Below are 23,344 nucleotides of genomic sequence, written 5' to 3'. Positions count from 1 at the left end.
ATATATTTATATTATTATATATATATATATTTATATATATATATATATAAAGTCTTGTTTTTTACTTGAATTGTTAGATGTTTTAGACGAAAATGAGATTTTAAAAATGGTGTAAAATGCATCGAAATAAAGATTTAATTAAATTTGATGGATTTTGTAGCATGAAAGATTAAGGTTTTAAGGAAGAGAATTTGGGAAATTTTAAAATAAATTGTATCGTTTTTTATTACTGGTTTTTTTTTAACAAAAAGTAATTTAAAATAACTCAATTGATTAAATACGTGCGAATTGGGGGAAAATTGAAAAATGAGAATTTTAAATAAAAAATTTATTGTAACAATTAAAAAATGATATTAGATTTGACCTAAAAAAACTTGAAACCCAAAACCGTATTGATAATGGTAGAGAAATGAAAAATAAAGAAAATATGTGAAGTAAGAAAATAAAATTATTAACATGTGTTGTATGTACATTGATAGATGTTCGAAAATCTCATTTAGTGAGAAATAACAATAACAATTGTTTATTTTTGGTTGAATGTCCCTTTCTGATCCACAATAATCCAATGTTCCAAAATCACATTTAATGAGAAGAATTAAGTTGTTATGTTTTGTTGAATGTCTGTGGTCCACACTAATAGAAAAAATACAAATTAAATTGATAGAAAGTGATGAAAAAAGCATGAATACGAATTAGATCCACCATAAGCAATAATGAAGTGAAATAATATGTTAAAAAAACACTAAGTGCAAACATTTCAAGGACACTGCAGTAAGAGAAATTAAAAGTTCACAACTTTTCTAAACAAAAACAAAAAAAAAAAAAAAAAAGGGTGAAAATGCGACTAGCCTGAAACCCTATTGCACCCTTCCCATAACACTAAATCTTCAACCATTATCAACCATTAAACATAAAAACAGAATTAAGTTTTTATGTTATGTTGAATGTCCTAGTGGTCCACTCTAATAAAAAAAAAATACAAATTAGATTGACAGAAAGTGATGGGAAAAAGCATGAATACAATAGAATGATATTATTAATTAAATTTTATTTTAGACGATTTAAAATAAGATAAAATGTATTTTGTAGAGAAACACCCAACACACTTATTTTTCTTTTTTTAAATTCGGAATATGGGATAAAATCATTAGTAAAATCTAAATAACAAAATGGTAAGTTATCACGTTCCACTTCCATTCCAACCCAAAGTGAGTAGACACGTTTCTCTTTGGAGTTGATCTCATCTAAATTAAAAAATGTAGCTAAAGAATTTTCCAAAACATAAATTTATTTACTACCAAGTTGGCGATGCAAGAATGACTGAGAAACAGGAATGTGTTGAAACCTTTATTGTTACGTTGAATCAAGCTAACCATGAAATTAAATAAAAACAAAATTTTAGGCAGAGAAATCTATTGATCTTGATTCAGACAAACATCATTTTGAGAAACTGGAATCAATTTGTAATTTTTTGTATTGATCTTTAACGGAGCAAAATACCTTACAAATTTATGGACAACTATTGAAGAACATGCAATTAAATCTGCTTTACAAAACAAAATTGAGTAAGACCCTAAAAGGTAAATAGAAAAGGACATGAACCTGACCCATAGGTAAAGTAGGTCTACCTCAATGTAGAACAGCATTTGGAGAAGGTACAACCTAATCATTCCAATTGTTTGGTACGACCAGGAGTTGAACCATTCAACCTCAACAGTTGAATACAGCTATTGCAATGTTAGAACAGAAGGGAAATCCTCCCACAATTTATGGCTAAAAAAAAATTGACAAAATTTAGCCTTTATAAAATATGATGGTTGGATAAGAGAAAATGATTGGAAGATACATCCAAATAAATAATCACAATGCCAACTCATTATGGATCCTATTTTGTCAAATTAATTCTTGCTTTCTGTATTCTTTGTTACTTGCACGAGCCAGAGATTCCAAAAGTTGATTTCCCTCATCATGTACGTACGCCCTGTACTACTACAATGGAATCAGGAGACTGTGTTGAGACATTTTCAAGCTGTATCTCGTTGAACTCTTTGGTCCTTAAAGATTGTTCTTTGCATAAATCCGCTAAAGTTCTTTGGATTAATAATTCTAACCTGGATCGTGTTTACCTTTCCCTCTTCAATTCTTTGCATAAATCCGCTCAAGTTCTTTGGATTAATACTTTCTTCCGCATGCAATCTTTCATTTCTTGAAGTTTGATATTAATGTCTGTGTTTCGCCATGTTCTCCTCCATTCTTTGAAAGCTTGTTGCAAGTGTTAGCTAAGATTAACAAATTGATACATTCAAGGTCGACCCTAGGATAAAGCAACTAAAACCTATGCTTTAGGTCCACTAACAAAAAAATATTTGTTATTAATTTTTATAAAATAAAAATGTCACATATGACAACAAGGCCAAAATATTTAGAAGAGCCTTAGGGTGATGCCATATGTAAGTTATTTTTGTATGTTTTCTCTTTTTTGGTGTGTTTGAAAGTCAATGTATTTTTCTCTAAAATCTTAAATTTCTTATTATCTATTATAATATGTCCCGGTTCACTTTAACTGTGTAGGTTCTATTGCATTATGATTCAGTGGGAATTCAACTTCCTTGCTTTGATATATATATTGGAGTCAATGAAAGTGAGAAACAATCTAGGCTGTAAAATATCTGATGGAGTAAATGTGATACTGAAAGTTGTATTCCTATTTCTTTCTTATAAGGATTGGAGTAGAAGACTAACAAACATTAATTAATTAGGTAGAATGTAATTATGGGGAAAGAAAAAGAAGATGAGTCTCATTAATTTTGAGGGTAATTTAGAAAAAAAATAATACAAACAGCAAACAAATTTAATGTTACTAATTAAATTAAGCAACTTTCTTAAAGGGTATGAATTACTTGAGAGAGTTTTATATTTAGGGACGGAAGTATTACCCTCTATGGTAATGCAAACAGAATGTTGTGCTAGTAAATGGTTTACCAGGCATTACTTAAGAAAAAATAGGATCAAATAATGACATCATCAAATGGTGTCATTTGTGTGTGTAAAACAGAAAAGAAAGTAAGGATAGCACATACATGAGATTGAATAAGAAATAAATGTTGAGCATGTAATGATTTAAAAATATGGATGAAAACAAGGATGTGATTCAACACAAATGTAGAAAATCAAAGCATATTAATCAAATGGCAAGCCAGGAAAGAAAAATCTTTATTTAGTACTTAGTAGAGACTAATAGAGATATGGAAGGGAAGGTGGAATCTGGATTTGTGGAGTAAGTCCATAGACTAGTGCTGAATTCATAATAATTCGCCTACTGATTAAAACTATTAGAACAATTGTAAACAACCTTTCTAATGACTCGTTAGACTTTAGATGTACTAAAAATCGCAATGCATGTCTTACAGAAGCTAATTGCTTATGTTGCTCTTCCGATTTTAGTATCAGGTAATTTTGGTTTTTATGAATTACGGAAGGAGGGGAGGGGAGGCGGTGGAGCTACTGCAATCTGCTAAGATGCAGTGTGTATTCTTTAATTTTAGCAATAATGAAAACTTGTGCTTCGTTGTTGCATTAGTTTTTAAGAATAGTACTAACTGAATCTAGGATTCTCATATCATTCTGAGTACCATTGTGTATCCTGGTCCTTTCAAGGAGTGTTTTTTTCAACAAAAGCATTTGACAGATTCTAGAGGATATTTGGTTGATGAGGATGGATTTGACTACATGAAAATATCATTTTTGAGAGACATCAAAGCTCAACAAAGAAGTTTACGGTTAGAGTATCATTTCTGTTGTCTGTTTATGCTTTATGCTTCATATTATGTGGTATAATTTTACTGTCCTTGTTCATAAATTGACAATATGCAGAGACTATTCAAAGACCTGTGCTCGTGCGCTCCAGATATTATGATGAAGCAAAACCGTGGAATGAAAGGTGTGATGTTGCATTTGCTTATGCTTCACAGAATGAAATTGATCAATCTGATGCCATTAATTTGGTTAATTCAGGTTGTCGTATACTAGTAGAAGGTAGCTGTTCTTGTAGGATGCAATATTGGTTTTTTTCCTCCTCTTCTTCCTTATATATACTTATGGAAGCTACTTGTTTAGTTTGAATCACAGGTTCAAACATGCCTTTTACCCCTGAGGCAGTTCAGATTCTGAGGAAAGCTAGTGTTCTCATTGCTTCTGCAATGGCTGCCGGGGTTGAATGGATGAGATTTTTACTTTACTTTTCCTATGTATAGTGTACACATAATCCCACCATAACCAAAACAACAGCGACAATAATGATTGTGGTGGTGGTGGTGTACAGCCACTTTTGTTTCTAATAACGCCACGATGAAAATGCAAATTTTATCCACCTTAATTGACTTCTGTTCAACTTAGGGCAGATTCAATTTCAACACCAAACATTAGACATGACATTTGGATGGACCTTTCTTTAATCTTCCGTTCTCCTTGCTTGCAGGTTGTGGCTGGAGAACTTGAACTGAATCACGAATGCAGTTTGATGCACTGGTCACCAGAGGACTTTGAATCTAAATTGCAAGTAGTTTTGTGAATCAACTGCTCTTACAAATCATATAGTTTGCCTTTTAAGAATTGTAAATGGTTGCTAGGTTTATTATTATGTAGCTGTACGCCATGTTCTTATTGACTCTTCCTATTCAAATTGCATCTGACTCATTCTTACATGTTAGAATAGCATGATATAATTTCCATAAGCGAAGTTATGTTTCTTGTGTACAGAGAAATGCATTATAATGTGTTTATTTGTGATTTTCTGTTCTTTTCTCAGTAAGCATCGGCCACATACTGTTTTATAATAACTTCTGTCTTCAAATTTGCTGTTTCTTTGGGCAGGAAGCAATGGAGTAGACTTATCAGAGAGCTATCAAAGCTGCAACTGATTTTGGTTATAAAAAAGAAAGCCCTGAGTAAGTGCTTTCTTCGGTAACATTACAACAATGACGAAAGCCTCTTTCATTTTTCTGTCTTAACACAATACAAAATGTATGATTTTCCTCTCTGAAGATCTCTCTTGATGTTCTGAGTATTGAGTATGCTAATTTAGAAGAATTATAGTGATAAGGAATCATGATACCGATTCTTATGAGCAATTGCAAAGAAAATCATACTTTTACTTTCTTACAAGACAAAAAGTGTAGTTTCTTGTGAGATGCATTCTAGTATTAAATGTCATTTTAATGGCAACTGTAGATTCTTGTGAGTTTAGTTTCCTTGCAATGGATTTGTTTGAATGATCATTCATCTAAATATGGAGCCCTAGTTAATATTTGTATGCTTACAGTGTCAGGGCTCTGGTACATGGACCACTCATCTCTGCCTTTCTAACCATTGCTAAGGCCATGACTGATCAAGGCTCTATATAGAAGTTCAGGTTCATATTGCAAAGTTTTGAATGCATCCAAATTCTGATGTTAACCAATTAGCAATATGGTTGAAAATTTGCATTCACTGAATAGTACAAAATCATTGCTGATGTTGCAATGCAAATTGTCAATGATAAGATGACACACTATTGCCAAAGCATATTTCCTTGTAAAATATGTAACAAAATTTAGAGTTATAAAAGAAAAATATTTGGAGGACAAATTCTAGTTTCAAAACAGAATAAGCATCTTTATTATTGCCAAGAAAAAGGAGAAATTATTCTCGGGTTATTAAACCCTGTTTGATGCTTGTTCCAAACTTGGATATTGAGGTTTGAAATAAAAGGTTAGTGTTCAAATGGAATATGCTTATTGTTTAGAAGTTTTCCCCAACGAAATAGCCTGAAGATATGTATTTCAAAATTTTACTCGAGACATTTTTCTATACTGAACTTAAAAGTGGCCAACCATGCTATTAAATACCTTATATAAAGATTCAATGTGGGTTGATCAGCTTAAAAGAATAAAAAAGTTCTTAAAAAAAAATACCTTCATCGAAGAATAATTCCTATAAATATTCTTGTTTAAATTGAAGTCTGTACAAAAGGTATTCAATCTTGCTAAACTTGCCCATGGAAATAACTATGAATTTTCAAATCTTCTAAAACTAATTTCTACAATAATACTATACTGGTTTCAATCTTTTATGTTTTCTACTATAAAGTAAAAGAAATTAAAATACTAACAGGTGAAAGATTTTTAAAACAAACTACTTCAAGGCACACATTTTCACAACGCACTCAACACAAAACTCGAAACCGTGCAATCATAGCCACAGGAACAACACCTTCCACTTTTTTACTTGGCAAAGTTTTCCTTCTGTTTCCTTGTTATATTCATGCTCGAGATTTTTTATCTATTGTTCCTCCACACGTGCATATGCTTTGTGAAGGGTACTTACCTTAAAGACTCCTTTCATAATGTAACAGTTTTTTATAATTTACAAATTTGAGAATTCTAATTGTTGAATCATATAATACTATATTAATGATTACATTATTAAACATATTAAATTTTAGATAAATAAAGCATTCATAGGTACATAATATTATATTTTAGAAGTGTAGTATCTGTTAAAATAAAGTTGATTATGAAGTATAAATTTTATAATATCATATAAATTTGATGTTCCCAATGAAAGCTTTCAATCTTCATATCAAAATAAAAACTTTCAATCATTAATTGGATTAATGTAATTTAATGTTTACAAAAATTTATTAAGAGATGTAAGCTTAATAAGCTTGAAGTAAATGAGCCCCAACCCACAAGGTTTACAAATAAACTTGTGTAAGTAAATGTTTACAAAATTACTATACCAATTTATTTTCTCTTAATCTTATTATCTAATTTTTTTTTATAACTTTATTTACTTAGTTGCAAGTGTTTTTTTGTATCTTATTCTTTGTTATTTGTTAAAGAATAAATTAAAGAAGCAATTACACCAAAATTCATTTTAAACCAAACTCTGAATTGCAAACTGAGTTTACTCTGTTGAGATTATGCATTATAAGAGAATATTTCCCCTTCAAAGTAACAAATTTTGGACTCCGCAAGACAGCTGAACTTGATAACTAGGGATGTATACATTCCTTTCCAAAATTTCTAAACAGCAGCTTCTGACTGCAACATCAGGCATCTGTAAATGTCAATGAAACAATGGAACTTCAACTAGAAAAATTACAACTTTCAACAACTCTCCTAATTCGATCAATAACCATAGGGATCTCCTCTAATGTTATAGTGGTAAAACAAATCCGAAACCATCCTGGTTCTATGCAATGACAGGCTGACCCAGGAGTTATATTGATCTTGGCAACACTCAAAAACTTCTCCCATAATTCAATTTCTCCTTTCTCACTATAAGGTCGGATTAATCCACTCATATCAACCCAACAGTACATACCAGCACTGCTCTTGGCACACTTGATTCCTAGTTTACTTAAACAACCCACAAATTCATCATGCATTTGTCGTATTCTTTTCCGGTTGGTTTCAAAGTACTCCTGAATAAATCTTTTATCTGAAAGCATTGAAGTAACTAACCTCTGGGTTGGAGCAGATATAGAGGAAAATCTACTCAACTTCTTGGCAGCTGCCAAAACACTCTCATTGAATGAACATATAACCCCCACTCTAAAGCCAGCAAGCGAGAGGTCTTTTGATAGACCATATATTATATGAACCCGGCTCTTGTCTATATAATCTGAATCAAGAATTTCAGCTACGCTCACAAACTTCTCACTTCCATATGTGGAGCCTGCAAATACTTCATCAGCAATGATATGAATATTTTTCTCTTCAGCAAAGTCTAGAAGACTGTAAAGCATGTCTTGTGTCATCATATTGCCAACAGGATTTGAAGGGTTGGAAATTAGAATTCCACGAACTTTGACTCCTCGTTTTCTTGCTTGACTAAATGCTTGTTCAAGAGCAGTGATATTTAAATCGAAATTGTCAGTACTGCGACAGTGAACAGGTATTAGGTCTACCCCAGGACGCCACCTTACATCTCTGTCAAAGCTGTATAGTTCCTTTTAAATTAGCTTTTAAAATTAGCACAATAAATTAGAAACACAAGCTCAAGAAAGTTCCATTGATTACCCTGGATAATATGGTGTAGGGACAAGGAATGCATTTCCATGGTCTGCCAAACAGAAGGACAATATCTCAATAGCAGGAGTTGCCCCAGCTGTTAGTACCATGTTAGATGGGTCAAATTTCACGGATCCACCCATCACCTGATGCATAAAATCTGACAAAGCCTGCAAAATCAAAGCAAAACAAAAGTTTAACGGATAAATAAAACAACAGCATGACTTGAATGAACCAAATTTGAACATATCATAGTACAGAGTATAAAAGAACAGTAGCCAACTAATGGACAAGTCCACTATCCAATATTACCAAATAACCAACAAAGGACAACATCTAAATTTTAACTTTTAAAACAACAAATAATTCTAATTAAAACCAAAACGCTTGTTTACAGCACTATGAAAAAAGGTAATTATTTTCAAAAGCAGATAATTATCATGTATCTTAAAGAGAATTTTGAAATGTAATGATTCTGATGACAATTATGTGTGTTTAGTAACAGTAGGACAGCCATAACATAAGATGTGTTTTGTGACAGTTATGTGTGTACTTTTTACATAGGATGAATGATAGATTTCTGATTCATTGTAAGTTAAATTACTTAAGTTTGTTAGGAGGAGACTCCTTGTTATAGTTTATGCCCGCATCAGTGTTCTGTAATCTGTACTACAAATTCTGGATTAATTCCAGAATTCTTTCAATTAAATCTTCAAGTTTGTGTGTTCAAACTCTCTTAACAGATTCTAAAAGCTCAAGTTCTTCATTCAAAATATTGACCATTGAGTAGCAAAATACACCAAATAATAATTAAATTAAAACCTATAGGCAAATAAGCTTGTATCTGTCAAAAAAAAAAAAAGGCTTGTATCTTAACTGGCCCCAGCTCCAAGACAGGTGTAATGATAACATTTGTCATTAGAATATTTTCAATCCTTTATTATGTTATAAATGCTTTAAGGCCATTTGTATTCCTTCATCTAACAAATTAAAGTTTTGGAATGATTGGTCGTGACAGAGTATCAGAGCCTCTTTAAACAAGTGGTCAAGACTCTCTAGAGTTCTATCCTTATATTGCTTCCATACTTCTTGAAAAAGAAGTTGAAATTGAAACCAAGCATAAGTAAGCCAGCACATTATTCAAACTCCTAGGCAAAAAGCTATTGGGCAAGGGATTGTGTTTGAAACACTATAAAGCATTGCTAATATATCTTTGCCTAACAGTTATAAGTTGTAACTTTTGGGATAATTGGTTCACATCACACTATACCACCTGTCTCACACTCCTACGGTTCAACCTAAATGCTTGCATTTCCATTACACATAGTAAAAATAACAACGAAAAATTAGTGTAAAACACCAATTTGATCCTCAAAAGGTTTACGATGAGTCACATTAGTCTTTTTCTGTCAATTTAGTTCCTTCCGGGGACTAAATAGATTGACATTTTCATTTTTCAGAAACAAAAAAAATAATTTCCATCTTACAGAGCTAATATGACTGATTCCAAATATTTCAAACACAAACAGTGCTTCACACACAAGTCACAACAAAACTATCCCGTTAAAACAAGTGAATCCAGACACTCCATCCACTTTCATGAGTCCATGGTCCCTACCACAACTTTACACATAACCAAGTTTTTATATATATATATATATATATATATATATATATATATATATATTATTTTTTTCGATTTAAAAAAAAGAGTTTAATAAATCTCGGTTATGTGTCACTTGGACCATGGTAGTGAAATAGTTGTTTGGAGATATAAGGTTGATCCAGTGGTTGGAGAAGGGTCAAAGGTGAAGGAAGGAGAGGTCATGGGTTTGAATTCCCCCAATGACATTTCTAACAAAACTAACATTTGTTGATTAAAAGAAAAAACTTGAACCATGGTAGTCTCAAACAGAACATCGCCAGTAGCATTAATTACCACTAACACACACTAAACTAAGCAGAAAAGCTCTTACCATTTTCAATTCCATCACCCCATCAAACGACTGATACGGCACAATCCCATTGATTCCCAAACCAACACCACCACTGATGGAACCTTCCAAGTTCCGCGCCACCCATTCCCCTATCAAATCCAAGCACAGCTACAACAAACAACAACAACGACAACAGCATCATCATTAGCAACACCAAAAACCAATGCAAAAAATCAAAACGAATGAACCAACGAACCAACCTTGTTATCCGACAAGCCCAACTGAATAATCCCATTGGGATTCTCCAATGCATCGTAGGGATCTCGCGAGACCCTCTCCAACCCTACGTAATAGAGTGACTCGTCGGGTTTGGAAATCGACGTGGCGAGCTTGGAGACGCGGACGCGGGAAATGGAGCCACGCGTCGACAAATTGGAGCGGGAGGAGGTGCGGGGGAGGGTGGATTCGGAAGAAGAGGGGGAGGGAGGGGAGAAGTTGGAACGGCGTCGTTTGAGGTAGAGCTGGAGGAAGTAGAAGAGCGTGCAGGGGACGAGGGTCCCGAGGAGAAGCCCTCCGCGGCCCTGCACCACGCCCTGGAGGGGGACGATGAGTTTCATGCCGCTGCTGGAGAATGAAGAAGAAGGGCTCTCTTGGGCTTCGCGGGCTTGCGGGTTGGGCTTTCTGGGCTTCCGGGACTGGGTCATTGACCCGAGAGTGAGTGAGGGTGGAGTGTGGAGGTGGGTTTGGTGTGTGTGGTGGTGGGAGAACCCAAGCCTAGAGGGAACCAACCAACAAGGAGAAGGAGAAACAAAGAAAATAAACCAATCAAACCAGTGTGTTTCAGTTTTTCTTTTTTTGTTTAATTATTATTTCGTGTCAAGTTATTTTATTTAACTCTTGAATTTTTCAAATGTTTAAATTGATTTTTGAATTTTTAAAAATTAATTAATTTGATTCTTGAATTTTTAAAAGACTTAATTTAATTCTCAAGTGGTTAAAAAAGAATGAATTTGATTTTAAATTCTTAAAATTATATTAATTTTTTTCAGTTTTAAGAATATAAGGAAATTTATTTTTTTTTAAAATTTGAGGAATAAGTTAAATCATTTAAAATAATTTAAGAAACAAATTTATAATTAAGTTTTTTTTTGTTTGGCTGTGTTTTTACCGTTCTGTCCTTGGCCTTGGGATCCTATTCCTCGTAGTTGTAAACACCATGAGTCAGGGATTTGTTTTACTAGTATTTATTTTTAAAAAAATTTAAGGAGCAGGAAGAAACAAGGATTAGATTAACGCGCTAACGGGCCTGAATCGCTTGGCTGATATTGGAATTTTGTTCTTTTCTGATGTATTGTGGTATTTTAGTATTTCTTTGCTATATTAGATCCAACGGGCTTATTCGATTTTGATCTATGATTGCAATGTGTCTTTTAAATTAAATCAGTCTTTTTTTGGCTGCGTTTTTATTACTGTTTCTGGTATCAAGTATAAGTATAAGAAAAAGAAAAAAAACACATTTTTTTAAAATATAAGAAAATTTTAATTAATTTTACTTTATCTAATATTACTATCTTTAAAATATTCTTAATTTAATTAAGATACTAGTTTTTTTTTTTTTTTTATCTTTGATACCAAATTTCACAGATAAAAACAATTAATTGAAATTAATATAATTAAATGTGATTAATTAATTTTCTTTCCTAGTTTATCATTTTTTTATATTTAAGACCAAATAAATTATTTTAGGGTCAAAAGCCTTACCAAACAGCTGGAATATTAGCCGGGTTATTGATTTCTGTTTTTAATAAGTGCTTCATAGTGTCTGGCAATAAAAAAAAAGTATTGATATGTGATTCATCTTATTTACATTGCTATTTAACTTATACTATTGTTTTAATAAACATAAATCATGATTTTCATGAGAAAAAAAATCTTTATATCAAATATCTTCTTATATTATTAATCAATTAAAAATCAATGTTAATATGACTTTTAAAGTTATATATGTTAATTTATGATTAGACGATAATATAAAAATATTTTACCTACTTAATATAAAATTAATATTTAAAATGAAAAATCCATAATTAATATGTTCAACAAATAATGAGACATTGAAAATATGACATAAATAAATACCATCAAAATGGAAATGATTCAAGTTAGAAATGTCATATTTTTAGATATGTGAAACATAAAGTTTTTAAGTTAAAAATGGTAACCAAAAATCTTTTAGTTGGTAAAGTGAGTATAATGTTATTAAATGGGCAAAGGATGAGGAGAAAAATTATTTGATCTCTGATACACATCTCAACATAACACGGAGGTAAAAGAGAATATTTACAATGAATTCTAGTTCCAGAGAGTATAACATTGTTATATTCTCTTCAAATTCTGCCACACGTGTCACCCCTCCTTCCTTTTTGGTTTGGATGGCCATGAGAATATCTAGAGCTAGAAGGTTTAATTTTTTAAGAAGAGTTTTTCATTACAAAAATGGATCAAGCTCCAATATTGGCTCCAACCCTTTCAATTCTAGCACTTGGATGATGCTGGAGTTTATTGCTTTGGTTGTCCAAATAACAATTACAACATTGACTTTGGCCATTTTCGAGAGGGAGAGACCTATTTGGCCTATGAGGATATGGATTTCTAGTTATGATATTGGTTGTATTCTTGATCTCCTACTACTTATTTATCTGACGCAAGTATATTCTCAAAGCCTTTCTGATATGGAACAATAGAGAAACAATGATGAAACAAAATAGGTATCTTATGCACTTCAACCTTATTTCAGTCAAATTTATTATTAGTGTAAGTATTATTGACTATATTATAGTGTACTACTGGTGTGAGTATGCTTTAAAATTGTCATTTTATTGGTTGGATATAAGTATATAACCTTAGATAAATAGTAAAATTGTTTCCAAAAGAATAGGAGCAACATATAAGACAAACATTAATGCATAAAGAAACCAGAAAAGTGGCTAGGTAAAGTGTTAAACGAGAATTAGCTATTTGTAGTATATTGTCTGGAATAATCCATCATCATTTACTCAATCAAAGAAACAAGTTTTTTATTTTATTCTTAGAGCCATGCTATAAAGGTTTAGAGAAAGTAAGGTTTCAATTCAATATTATTCATGGTGCTCATGACCACATATATAAACTTGAATGAAACTAAAACTAGTAATAGTATGCAATTAGTTTTATCTAGGATAATTAGATAATCATTGGTTCTAATTATCTAGAATACATTTGAACTTTAATTCCATAATTGGTATCTTTAATTAAAATAAATTCCAAATTGTTGTTATGCACTAATACATGCAACTTTTTTGTGGTTGTAATTTGAATTTGCATCGTATTGTACAATGTATAGGATGTCACACTTGTTGAATAAATGGTAACTTGAGCTTTTCTTCGCCCTATGGTTTGTGTTGGGCACTGTTTGGATTTTTGAGTCACGTTTTGGATCTTTTCGTGATGCTCCAAAGCTCTAAGTGGTCTACATCATTCTCCTTGCTTGGAATGCAATGCGTTACTCTTTCCATTTATTATTGGTTGTGTTGTTATGCTTCTGTGTGCTACTAATTAGCACCTTTCTCAGCTAGAACATGAATATGGCTTCTTCTGATGATGATGATCAAATTTCACAACTTCCAAGTTGGAGACATAAAGAAGTTTGTGCCATGTAATAATTTTCGATTAAAATCTTTAATTAACTCCATAATAGTTGTCTAAACATTTTGGACTTAGAAGGTCAAGTGTTCCATCGGTTTTGGAGTTGAAAGATCAAATATTGAATGATATCAATGGGTGGTAATGGCTACTAAATACATTATTGATGGTAGAATACCTATGTATAGCACATGTGTTTGATCCCTAAGCTTACATCTTTCATTTTTGTCTGATACACCATTTATATTTGGTATCACAGGTTTGTTAAAAATAAGATTAGAAATTTTTATTTTGGTTGATTTCCTTCTTTTCTGGCTTTTGAATCATGTAAAATAGTGTCCAAATGAGTGAGAACCGACTAGGTTTGTATATGAGTCGGATTGACCCGCCAAAGCTGACGAATAATAAATTTTTGTTCGTTTTAAAAAAAGGAAAATAGACCATTTTTGCGTTGGTTAGGTCTTGAATCAGCGACCTATAGCTTACTGAATGTTGCATGATTCATTGGGAAGTTTAAGGTTCTTTGATATTTATTCGTTTTCCTGTATGTTTATGCTTATGTGTTTCTATTTACTTTTACAATCTATGTGGTTTTGATTTATTTTATATTTTGGAAAATTTTATTTTGTGCATATATATATAAAATAAATGCATAATATTATGTTTCAATTATGCAATTATACATGAGAATTTTATTCGTCATTGTATTATATCTTGATCTTCAAGTGCATAATATGATTTATTCTCATATGATTAAGTGTTATGTCTATGTGATCATTATAATTTAGATTAATTATAGATTAGCCACAACATCTATAATTTGATTAAAATTATATATTAAGTTGTTTAAAGATCATATAAGGAATTAGGCATAATATTGTGATTAATTGTACTTTATAAAATGAATTTTATCCCACAGAATTTTTTCTTATATTTATATAATTAATTAGGATAAAATGTCATATTATTTTTCATAATTTACCCACAGGGATCATGAGGTGATGTATAATTTGGCAGTTTTATTATAAAGTAAATGTTTGTGATAGAAAATCAAATTATTTTCATGTTGTACTTGTAAGGCATGAATTTGAGTATGTAATTTGATTATTCTATCATAAAATTTAATTGTATCTTATTAAATTAAAAATTTAGTGCACACACTATGTCAAAAGATTCAATTTTTTGGTATGTTTACATTGGTAAAATATACAATTAAGATTAATATGTTTCAAATTTTGACATAAGCCTTTGGATTTTTGCAATTTCTCAAACTGTTATTTTTTCTGATATTCTATGTGATTTTCCCAAACTCAAAGGAGATAAGTATAAGATATGGAAGGAGAGAATTTTTCTATAACTAGGATGGATGGACATAGAATATGCTATAAGGAAAGACAAACCTCTTGCAATCACTAATGAAAGTAATCTAGTTGTTGTTGCGCTATATGAGCGGTGGGAGCGATCCAACCAGCTCAATGTGATGTTCATCAAGATCAAAATCTCAGTTGGGATACGTGGTTTTGTCGATCAGCATGAAAAGGTATGAGACTTACTTAAGGTTATTGATGACCAGTTCATCACTTCAGATAAGGCTTTAACAAGCACCCTGATCATGAAGTTCTCCTCTCTCTAGCTCACCAATGTGAAAGGTGTCCGTGAGTACATAATGCAAATGCGAGATATTTCAACTCAACTTAAGAAACTGTAGGTTGATATGTTTGAGTCATTCCCAGTGCACTTCATTTTGAACATCCTTCCGTCGGAATATGGGTCATTTAAGATTTCCTACAACACACATAAATGGTCTATCAATGAATTAATGACCATGTGTATTCAGGAAGAAGAAATGTTTGTAATAGAGATGGGTAAGAGTGCATTGCTGACAACTGCTTATGGAAAGAATAAAACAACTAAGTCTCAAGCTAATCAGAAGGGGAATGATAAAATATCACTTTAAGCTGATATTAAGAAGGTGACAAAGTGTTTCTTTTGTAAGAAGAACGGACACATGAATGAAGAATTACCCTATATTCCAGAAATGACTGGAGAAGAAAAGTAAATCAATCTCATTAGTATGTTTTCAATCTAATATGGCTAGTGTTAATATTAACACCTAGTGGATTGATTTTAGATCTACAATCCATATTGAAAATTCTTTACAGGATATGCAAAACCTAAGGAGACCAGTGGGAAGTGAACAAAGCATTTTAACAGGCAATAAGTTGGGATGTGAAGGCTATTAGAACTTTTCATTTTAACTTTAAGTGGTGGCTTTATTTTGAAATTAGAAAGGACTTTTTATGTGCCAAGTTTTTCTCAAAACTTGATTTTTGTTTCCAAACTCATACCTTTTGGATATTCCTTTAATTTTAAAGACACATCGTTTGAGTTATTTTATAATTCTAAATGTGTTAGGAATGGTATCTTATCTGATGGTCTTTATCTTCTTGATTTATAAAATGATGCCACTTATAGTTCAATGCATGTTCAAATTGGTATTAAAAGGTGTCATATTAATGAGAATTCCTCTATGTTATGGAATCGCAGATTAGGACATGTCTCCATTGAAAGGATTAAAAGGTTAGTGAAAGACGGGGTATTCAATACTTTAGATTTTGCTTGACTTTAAGACTTGTGTGGACTACATTAAGGATAAGCAGACCAACATGTTTAAGAAAGGTGCTAATAGGACTTCAAATATATTAGAAATAATTCATACTGATATTTGTTGTCCAGATATGGATACACGTGATTTGAAATATTTTATCACCTCTATAGATGATTATTCACACTATATGCATGTTTATTTGCTTCATAAAAAAACTGAAGCATTGGATGTCTTCAAAGTCTTTAAGGCTGAAGTTGAGAAACAATGTGGCAAGCAAATAAAAATAGTGAGATCAGATAGCGGTGAAAAATATTATGGCAGATATACTGAGAATGGACAAGCACTTGGTCCCTTTGCAAAGTTTTTTCAAGAACATGAGATTGTTGTCCAGTACACTATGAATGGTTCTCTAAATCAGAATAAGGTTGCAGAATGAAGGAACCGAACATTATTGGACATGGTATGGAATATGCTTAGAAACTCCAATCTTCCTAAATCTTTGTGGGCTGAAGCACTAAAGACTACAGTATATATATTAAACCGTGTTGCAACCAAGGTTGTCCCAAAGACATCTTTTGAGTTGTTTAAAGGTTGAAAATTGAGTTTGAAACATATGTGTGTTTGGGGTTGTCCATCTAAGGTGAGAATATATAACCCACAAGAAAAGAAACTCGACCCGAGGACTATTAGTGAATATTTCGTTAGATATGCCGAAAGGTCTAAAGGTTATAGATTTTACTATCCATATCATATTACTAGGATTATGGAATCAAGAAATGCCAAGTTTCTTAAAAATGACTTGATAATTGGAGTGATCAATTGAGGGACTTAGGTTCTGAAATTGATCATATAGAGTCTCAACCTTCCACATCAAGTGAAAGATTGGTTGTAATTTATACTCCTCAAGTTCAAACGGATGATGAACAACAAATGACTAGCATTCCACAACCTGTTGCTGATAATCCAGTAGATCAAGTTGATCATCAAATTCTTGAAAATGATGAACAACCAGTTGAACCACATGATCCACAAGAAAATGTTGATGCAACATTAAGGAGATCTACTAGAGTAAGAAAACCAACTATTCCTAGTGATTATACTGTATATTTGCAAGAATTTGACTATAATATTGAAGCTAAAAATGATCCCAAAACTTTTGATCAAGTCATGAGTTGTAAAGAGTCAAATTTATGGTATGATATCATAAATGATGAGATGAATTCCATGTAGAGTAATGAAATTTGGAACCTTGTAGAGTTGCCTAATGGGACAAAGGCCATTGGTTGTAAATGGGTCATTAAGAGCAAAAGGGATTCATTAGGCAACATTAAGAGATACAAGGGAAAACTTGTTGCTAAGGATTTTACTCAAAAAAGAATGAATTGATTACACATAGACTTTTTTCCTGTATCTAAGAAAGATTCTTTTTTGTATTATCTTAGTATTAGTTGCTCATTTTGACCTTGTGGTTCAACAAATGGATGTGAAAATATCATTTCCTAATGGAGATTTAGAGAAGGAGGTTTATATGAAACAACTTGAAGATTTCTCTTCTAGCAGTGGTGAGCATTTGGTTTGCAAGCTTAAGAAATCTAAATATGGTTTAAAACAAGCCTCTCGTCAGTGATACCTTAAGTTTCATGGGATAATTTCTTCATTTGGTTTTGATGAAACCCCATGGATTAATGCACATACCACAAGGTCAATGGGATTAAAATATGTTTTCTTGTATTATATGTAAATGATATTTTACTTGCAGCCAATGATTGGGGTTTGCTACATGAGGTGAAAATTTTTTTTTAGAATTTTGACATGAAGGATATGGGTGATGCATCTTATGTCATTGGCATTAAGATTCACAGAGATAGACCTTGAGATATTTTAGGTCTATCACAAGAAACCTATATTAATAAAATTTTAGAGATATTTCGAATAAAAGATTGTTCACCAAGTGTTGCTCCCATTGTGAAAGGTAATAGGTTTAATTTGAACCAATGCCCAAAGAATGACTTTGAGAGGGAACAAATGAAAAACATTCTTTATGCTTCAGTTGTTGGAAGCCTCATGTATGATCAAGTATGCACAAGGCCTAACATTTCTTTTATAGTTGGAATGTTAGGAAGATATTAGAGTAATCCAGGTATTGACCACTAGAGAGCTGCAAAGAAAGTGATGAAATACCTTCAAGGGACCAAAGATTACATGTTTATGTATATACAGGCGGACAATTTAGATGTGATTGGTTATTTAGACTTAGACTTTGTTGGCTGTGTGGATTCTCATAAATCAACATCTGGGTACATTTTTGTGATGTTTGGTGGAGCTATTTCATGGAAGAACGTTAAGCAAACTTTGACTGCTACTTTTACCATGGAAGTTGAGTTTGTCTCTTGTTTTGAGGCTACATCACATGATGTATGGCTTAAGAGTTTCATTTCTAGGTTGAAGGTAGTTGATACTATTTCAAGGCCTTTGAGAATTTTCTGTGGTAACTCAGTTGTTGTCTTTATGGCTAAGAATAACAAAAGTGCTAGTCGAAGTAAGCACATCGAAATTAAGTACTTAGCCATTAGAGAAAAAGTAAAAGACAATAAAGTGGTCATTGGACATATAAGCACTGAGCTAATGATTGCTGATCATTTGACTAAGGGCATGCCACCATTTAAGTTCAAGGATCATGTAGAGAAAATGAGATTTGGTTCCACTTTATGATTGTATACATACAATTATAGTTGAAACTCTTATATTGTAATATTTTCTCATATTCAAGTGCACATTGATTTATTTGAGAAAATCTATGTTTTGGACCAAGAATAAACATTGGGTTTATTCATTAAGTTTTATTACCACATTGAGTATACTAATTGGGAAATTGAACATGTCGTAATACATGGATGATATTACTTGTTATAAGAGGAACTATCGTTATGATTCACATGTTCATTTCTTAAGGAAATTGAGCATTGACTTATTTTAGCCAATGAGTCAAAACGTTTGGACCAAGTGGGAGAATGTAACAATTTTCTATTAATAGCTTTGATTAACTCCTTAATAGTGGTCTGAACGTTTTGGACTTAGAAGGTCTAGTGCTCCATCAGTTTTGGAGTTGAAAAACCAAATATTGAATGACATAAATTGGTGGTAATGACTACTAAATGCATTCTTGATGATAGAGTGCCTATATATAACACGTGTGTTTGGTCCCTGAGCTTACATCTTTCATTTTTGTCTAATACACCATCTATAAAAGAGAGAGTGAGAACTTATATGAACCAAAACAAAACAACTCTTTCATGGCAATGATTGGAGGTATATTTTGATTTTGTTTTCTGCATTTGTTAACGACATGTGTTTTGTTTTGTTATTTGTAACATCACAGGTTTGATATTTTAGTCTTGCATGCTGATGACTTTGAAGGCAGTGAAAAAGAAGACCTTGTAAGTGGCACCATTAATAATAATGCATATAAACTAAGTAATGCTACTCAAAATTCCATGAGACACAAAAATGACAAGTGTATTTGCTAGCCCTTGATTTGGTTGTGTGATGTGAGTAGCAAAGAAATTACACCTTCAATTCTTTTTATCCATAGGAATTGAACATGGTATTTGAGGATTTACAACAATCACACATTTTGTTCAACCAACTGAACTAGACCCCCTTGGTTATACCCTCAATTTGAGTTTATGCTTCTAAGTTTCATTTGTCATATTTGAATTGATGATACATTTGTTATGTTGTGATATGATTACAAGAATGTCGTATTTGCTTAGCCAAGTACGAAGACAAAGAGGAAGTTAGACAATTGCCTTGCGTCCCATATGTTCTGCCTAAAATGTGTGGATCAATGGCTAAAAATTACATCTGATTGCCCTCTTTGCAAGCAAGGATTACAGAGGTAGAATACTGTGAGATGAGCATTTGCATCATCTCTATAGGGGAAGAAATAATAAGCCAAATAACATATTTCTACTACTAATTGCATAGATCATAGAATTCCTAAGTCACTTTTCAGTTCGAATAAAAGCTTAATTTATAGAGTTAGTTGTGGTTTTTTACATTTCTTCGTGCAATTAAGGTTTCTCTTTCTTTGGAAGATCTTCTTATATGCTCTCCACGCTAGCTAAAGAACTGTAAGATTGAGCCTCTCCAACATGCATATGTGATATAAGCTATTGGTTTAAATATATTTTTAATCCTGATAAGTAAACGTTTTTTTCATTTTTGATCTTTATAAGTTTATTTTTCTAATTATAGTTTATGTAAGTTAACATTTTTACAATTTTGGTCTCTTTAAGATATTTTCTCATGTTTAGTCTATCTAAATTTGTATTTTTTTATTTTAATTCCAGTAAAATTTTTATCTTTTCAGTTATCATAAGTCATTCTCATAGGAAATAAAATTGAAAAAACACAAACTTATAAGGATTAAAATTAAAAAAAAAACTTCTAGATACCAATTTTTTTTTTAAAAATGCTAATTTACAAGACTAATTTTTTAAGCGTAAGCTATTTAACTCACCAACTTACCCCAAAGAAGGAAACTGAACTAAATTAAGTTAAAACAAGGCATATATGCACATATCATACAGTGCAGGAAATTGCTTTGTAGGGAGTTGATTCATCAGGTCTGATAGTTCAAATAAAGGATAACCAACAATTACAAGATAAAATGATTCTAAGTTAATAGTGCATTGAGTTTAATTTTCATAACTGTTAGTATAAAAAAATTATATTATTAATTAATTAAAAATCACTCTAAATGTATAATTTTTAAAATAATTATTATAAAAATAATCTTACCATACATAATAATTTTTTATAATATAATAATATACCAAAACAAAAAGTTTGCATTACTAGTACATTCTACATAAGATCATATAAATTGTGAAAGAATTTAAACGGTGTCTAACAGCATATTATGTTTCCTATAAGATGCATTATGTTCCATCTATCTGTTTTGGTTACCCAAGTTAAATAACTTGCAACACAACAGAGAAAAAGAAAATGGCAAACACATTTGCATGGTGGTCAGCTACACAATAAACGAAAAGATTACAAACACATTTGGACATAGATGAAAAGTCAAGAATAGTGCCAAATAATTACCTCAAAAAACAAATTAAAGAGGTTAGATCTAGATGGGTCACGTTGCCTCGTGCAACAGAGAGAGTACAACTTGGGTGAATAGAGATAGGCTTTCAAAAGTTTCTTTTTTCTTTTCATTATTTGCAATAGCATCTTTAATAAAATGTGTTTTCACAACTTGTTCTCCATGTTTTCTAGACAAAACATGATGAAAAGAACAAAACAGGTAGAAATCGTTCTGTTTTTTTTTTTAAAAAAAAAAAAAAGATTAAGATGAAATTTTTTATAAGTTATCAATTAAATATAAAATAAGCACCAAACATTATTCGTAATTCAAAGAATATTTTTTTCGCTAATAAGTGTGACGCAAAATTTTAATATATCAATGGATACATATAAAACAAAGCCAATCTCTCTACAAGTCAATTAAAATTTAGGTCTCTAACCATTTCCTATTAGAAATTGCCACTTTAAAGATAAAAAAAAGGGTGTCAAAACTCAAAACGCCCATTTGTGCTGACTGGGGATTCATGCAGACTAAGGCTTGGTTCAATCCAAGTTAGTGGGTGTTTGAGTAGAAGATTACAAATTAAACATACGTTTAAGATAAATGTATATTTACAGAAGTATTACTATCCTTACTTTTACTTTCAACTGACTTTTATATGTTAAATTTGTATAGAATCGCGCGTATCACATTTTTAATTTAAATCCAAACACACACTCACTCAATAGAATATGTACTTCTATTTTTCTCAAGTTAATAGAATATGATAGCTGCCAGTGTGGGCAAAATTAATATTATTTATAAAAATGTGTACTGAAAAGTCTTTCAACATTGGCACCAGTGGTCTAGTGGTAGAATAGTACCCTGCCACGGTACAGACCCGGGTTCGATTCCCGGCTGGTGCATGTTTCTTATAAATTTTTTTATAGCAAGTACTGCTCGTGATCTTGCATACTTGTTCAATCATTGATTATATTTGTGTGGGAAACGAAACATTCGTACAACTGCCACTCCATAAGAGTACAATCATTTTACAACCACTCGATACTCATTGTAAAATAGTGTCTTTTCCTTAACTTTTGCTATTGCCACACACCATCGATATTGCCAAAAGTATTTTTTATTTTTGTGTTAAAATTAAATCATTTGAAGTTTTTTTTTTTTTTTTTACCAAATATTAATAGTTAACATGCTGACATTAACAAGGAATAGATCACAAATTTTTCAATCATACACACGCATACAAACGCCCATTTCTTATCTTATTTTTCCTTTCTTTTTCATTATTATATCTCTTATTATATTTATATTTTCTTTTACTTCTTTTTCTCAATCAAATAATATAGTGTCCATACATTATTCCAAACTACAACTGTTTCAAGTATATTACTCATATTGAATGTTTAAAATTTTAAAAATAACCGGATAACTTCATAGAGATAAAATTATCTTTTTCATGAATAAAATAAAAAACAAAACCCAAGTTTAGCAATCAAATTAAAATGGTTTCTGAGATGTATCTTGAAATATCCTCAAGTATTGCACATTTTCTCATTCCTATCCTCCCTTATCGAAAATGTTTGGTTATGGTTAAGCTGGTCTTTCCATCCTCTTTACCATTGGCCTGAATTACGGAAATCAAATGCAGTGTTGATTTTCTTCTAGAGCGAATCTTCCTTTAGTGAAATTATGATATTTTTTTTATTATCAATTATGAAATAAAGATTGATTACTGTACTAATACATTTGGAGTGAGGGAGTTCTTTTTCTAATGTGAGAGTGCTTGTATTTGTAGAAAAAAAACATAAGATTTGAAAAGTTACTTAACTGAGGCCTGTAAACTCTACAAAAACTGAAGGGAAAACATAAAATAAAATAAAAAGAATGTATTGATATTAATGAAGGATGAAAGTTCAGATTTGCATAAGCAAATTGGATGCATCTGTTTTTTTAAGTTGTTTGGCCG

The 23,344-nt window shown here is 31.5% G+C and overlaps 1 protein-coding gene, 1 non-coding gene and 1 pseudogene across 2 annotated transcripts; 2 read left to right on the top strand and 1 right to left on the bottom strand.

Moving 5' to 3' along the window:
- Window positions 1-6,909: 6,909 nt before the first annotated feature.
- Window positions 6,910-10,846, bottom strand: LOC100811906 (probable aminotransferase ACS12). The gene is made up of 4 exons (XM_003533207.5): window positions 10,252-10,846; window positions 10,031-10,159; window positions 8,064-8,224; window positions 6,910-7,982 (listed from the first exon to the last, which is right to left on the bottom strand). Exons 1-4 carry the CDS (start codon window positions 10,693-10,695, stop codon window positions 7,127-7,129), a joined length of 1,590 nt encoding a protein of 529 aa, XP_003533255.1. The 5' UTR covers window positions 10,696-10,846; the 3' UTR covers window positions 6,910-7,126.
- Window positions 10,847-12,336: 1,490 nt separating this feature from the next.
- On the top strand, window positions 12,337-13,689 carry LOC100811373 (uncharacterized; annotated as a pseudogene).
- Window positions 13,690-22,212: 8,523 nt separating this feature from the next.
- Window positions 22,213-22,283, top strand: TRNAG-GCC (transfer RNA glycine (anticodon GCC)). The gene has a single exon. It is a non-coding gene; the product is annotated as a tRNA-Gly (tRNA).
- Window positions 22,284-23,344: the final 1,061 nt, after the last annotated feature.

Source organism: Glycine max, chromosome 9 (genome assembly GCF_000004515.6).
Source record: "Glycine max cultivar Williams 82 chromosome 9, Glycine_max_v4.0, whole genome shotgun sequence".
NCBI classification, from domain to species: Eukaryota; Viridiplantae; Streptophyta; class Magnoliopsida; order Fabales; family Fabaceae; genus Glycine; species Glycine max.
This window is presented reverse-complemented; position numbering and strand designations above follow the sequence as displayed.

Bases quoted from the DNA above. Each gene is read 5' to 3' on its own strand.
- LOC100811906 (XM_003533207.5), bottom strand. From the start codon at position 10,695: ATGACCCAGTCCCGGAAGCCCAGAAAGCCCAACCCGCAAGCCCGCGAA. The intron at 10,160-10,251 runs GTTGGTTCGTTG...TGTTTGTTGTAG, and splicing joins TGGGCTTGTCGGATAACAAG to CTGTGCTTGGATTTGATAGG. The intron at 7,983-8,063 runs GTAATCAATGGA...GGAACTATACAG, and splicing joins CCTACACCATATTATCCAGG to CTTTGACAGAGATGTAAGGT.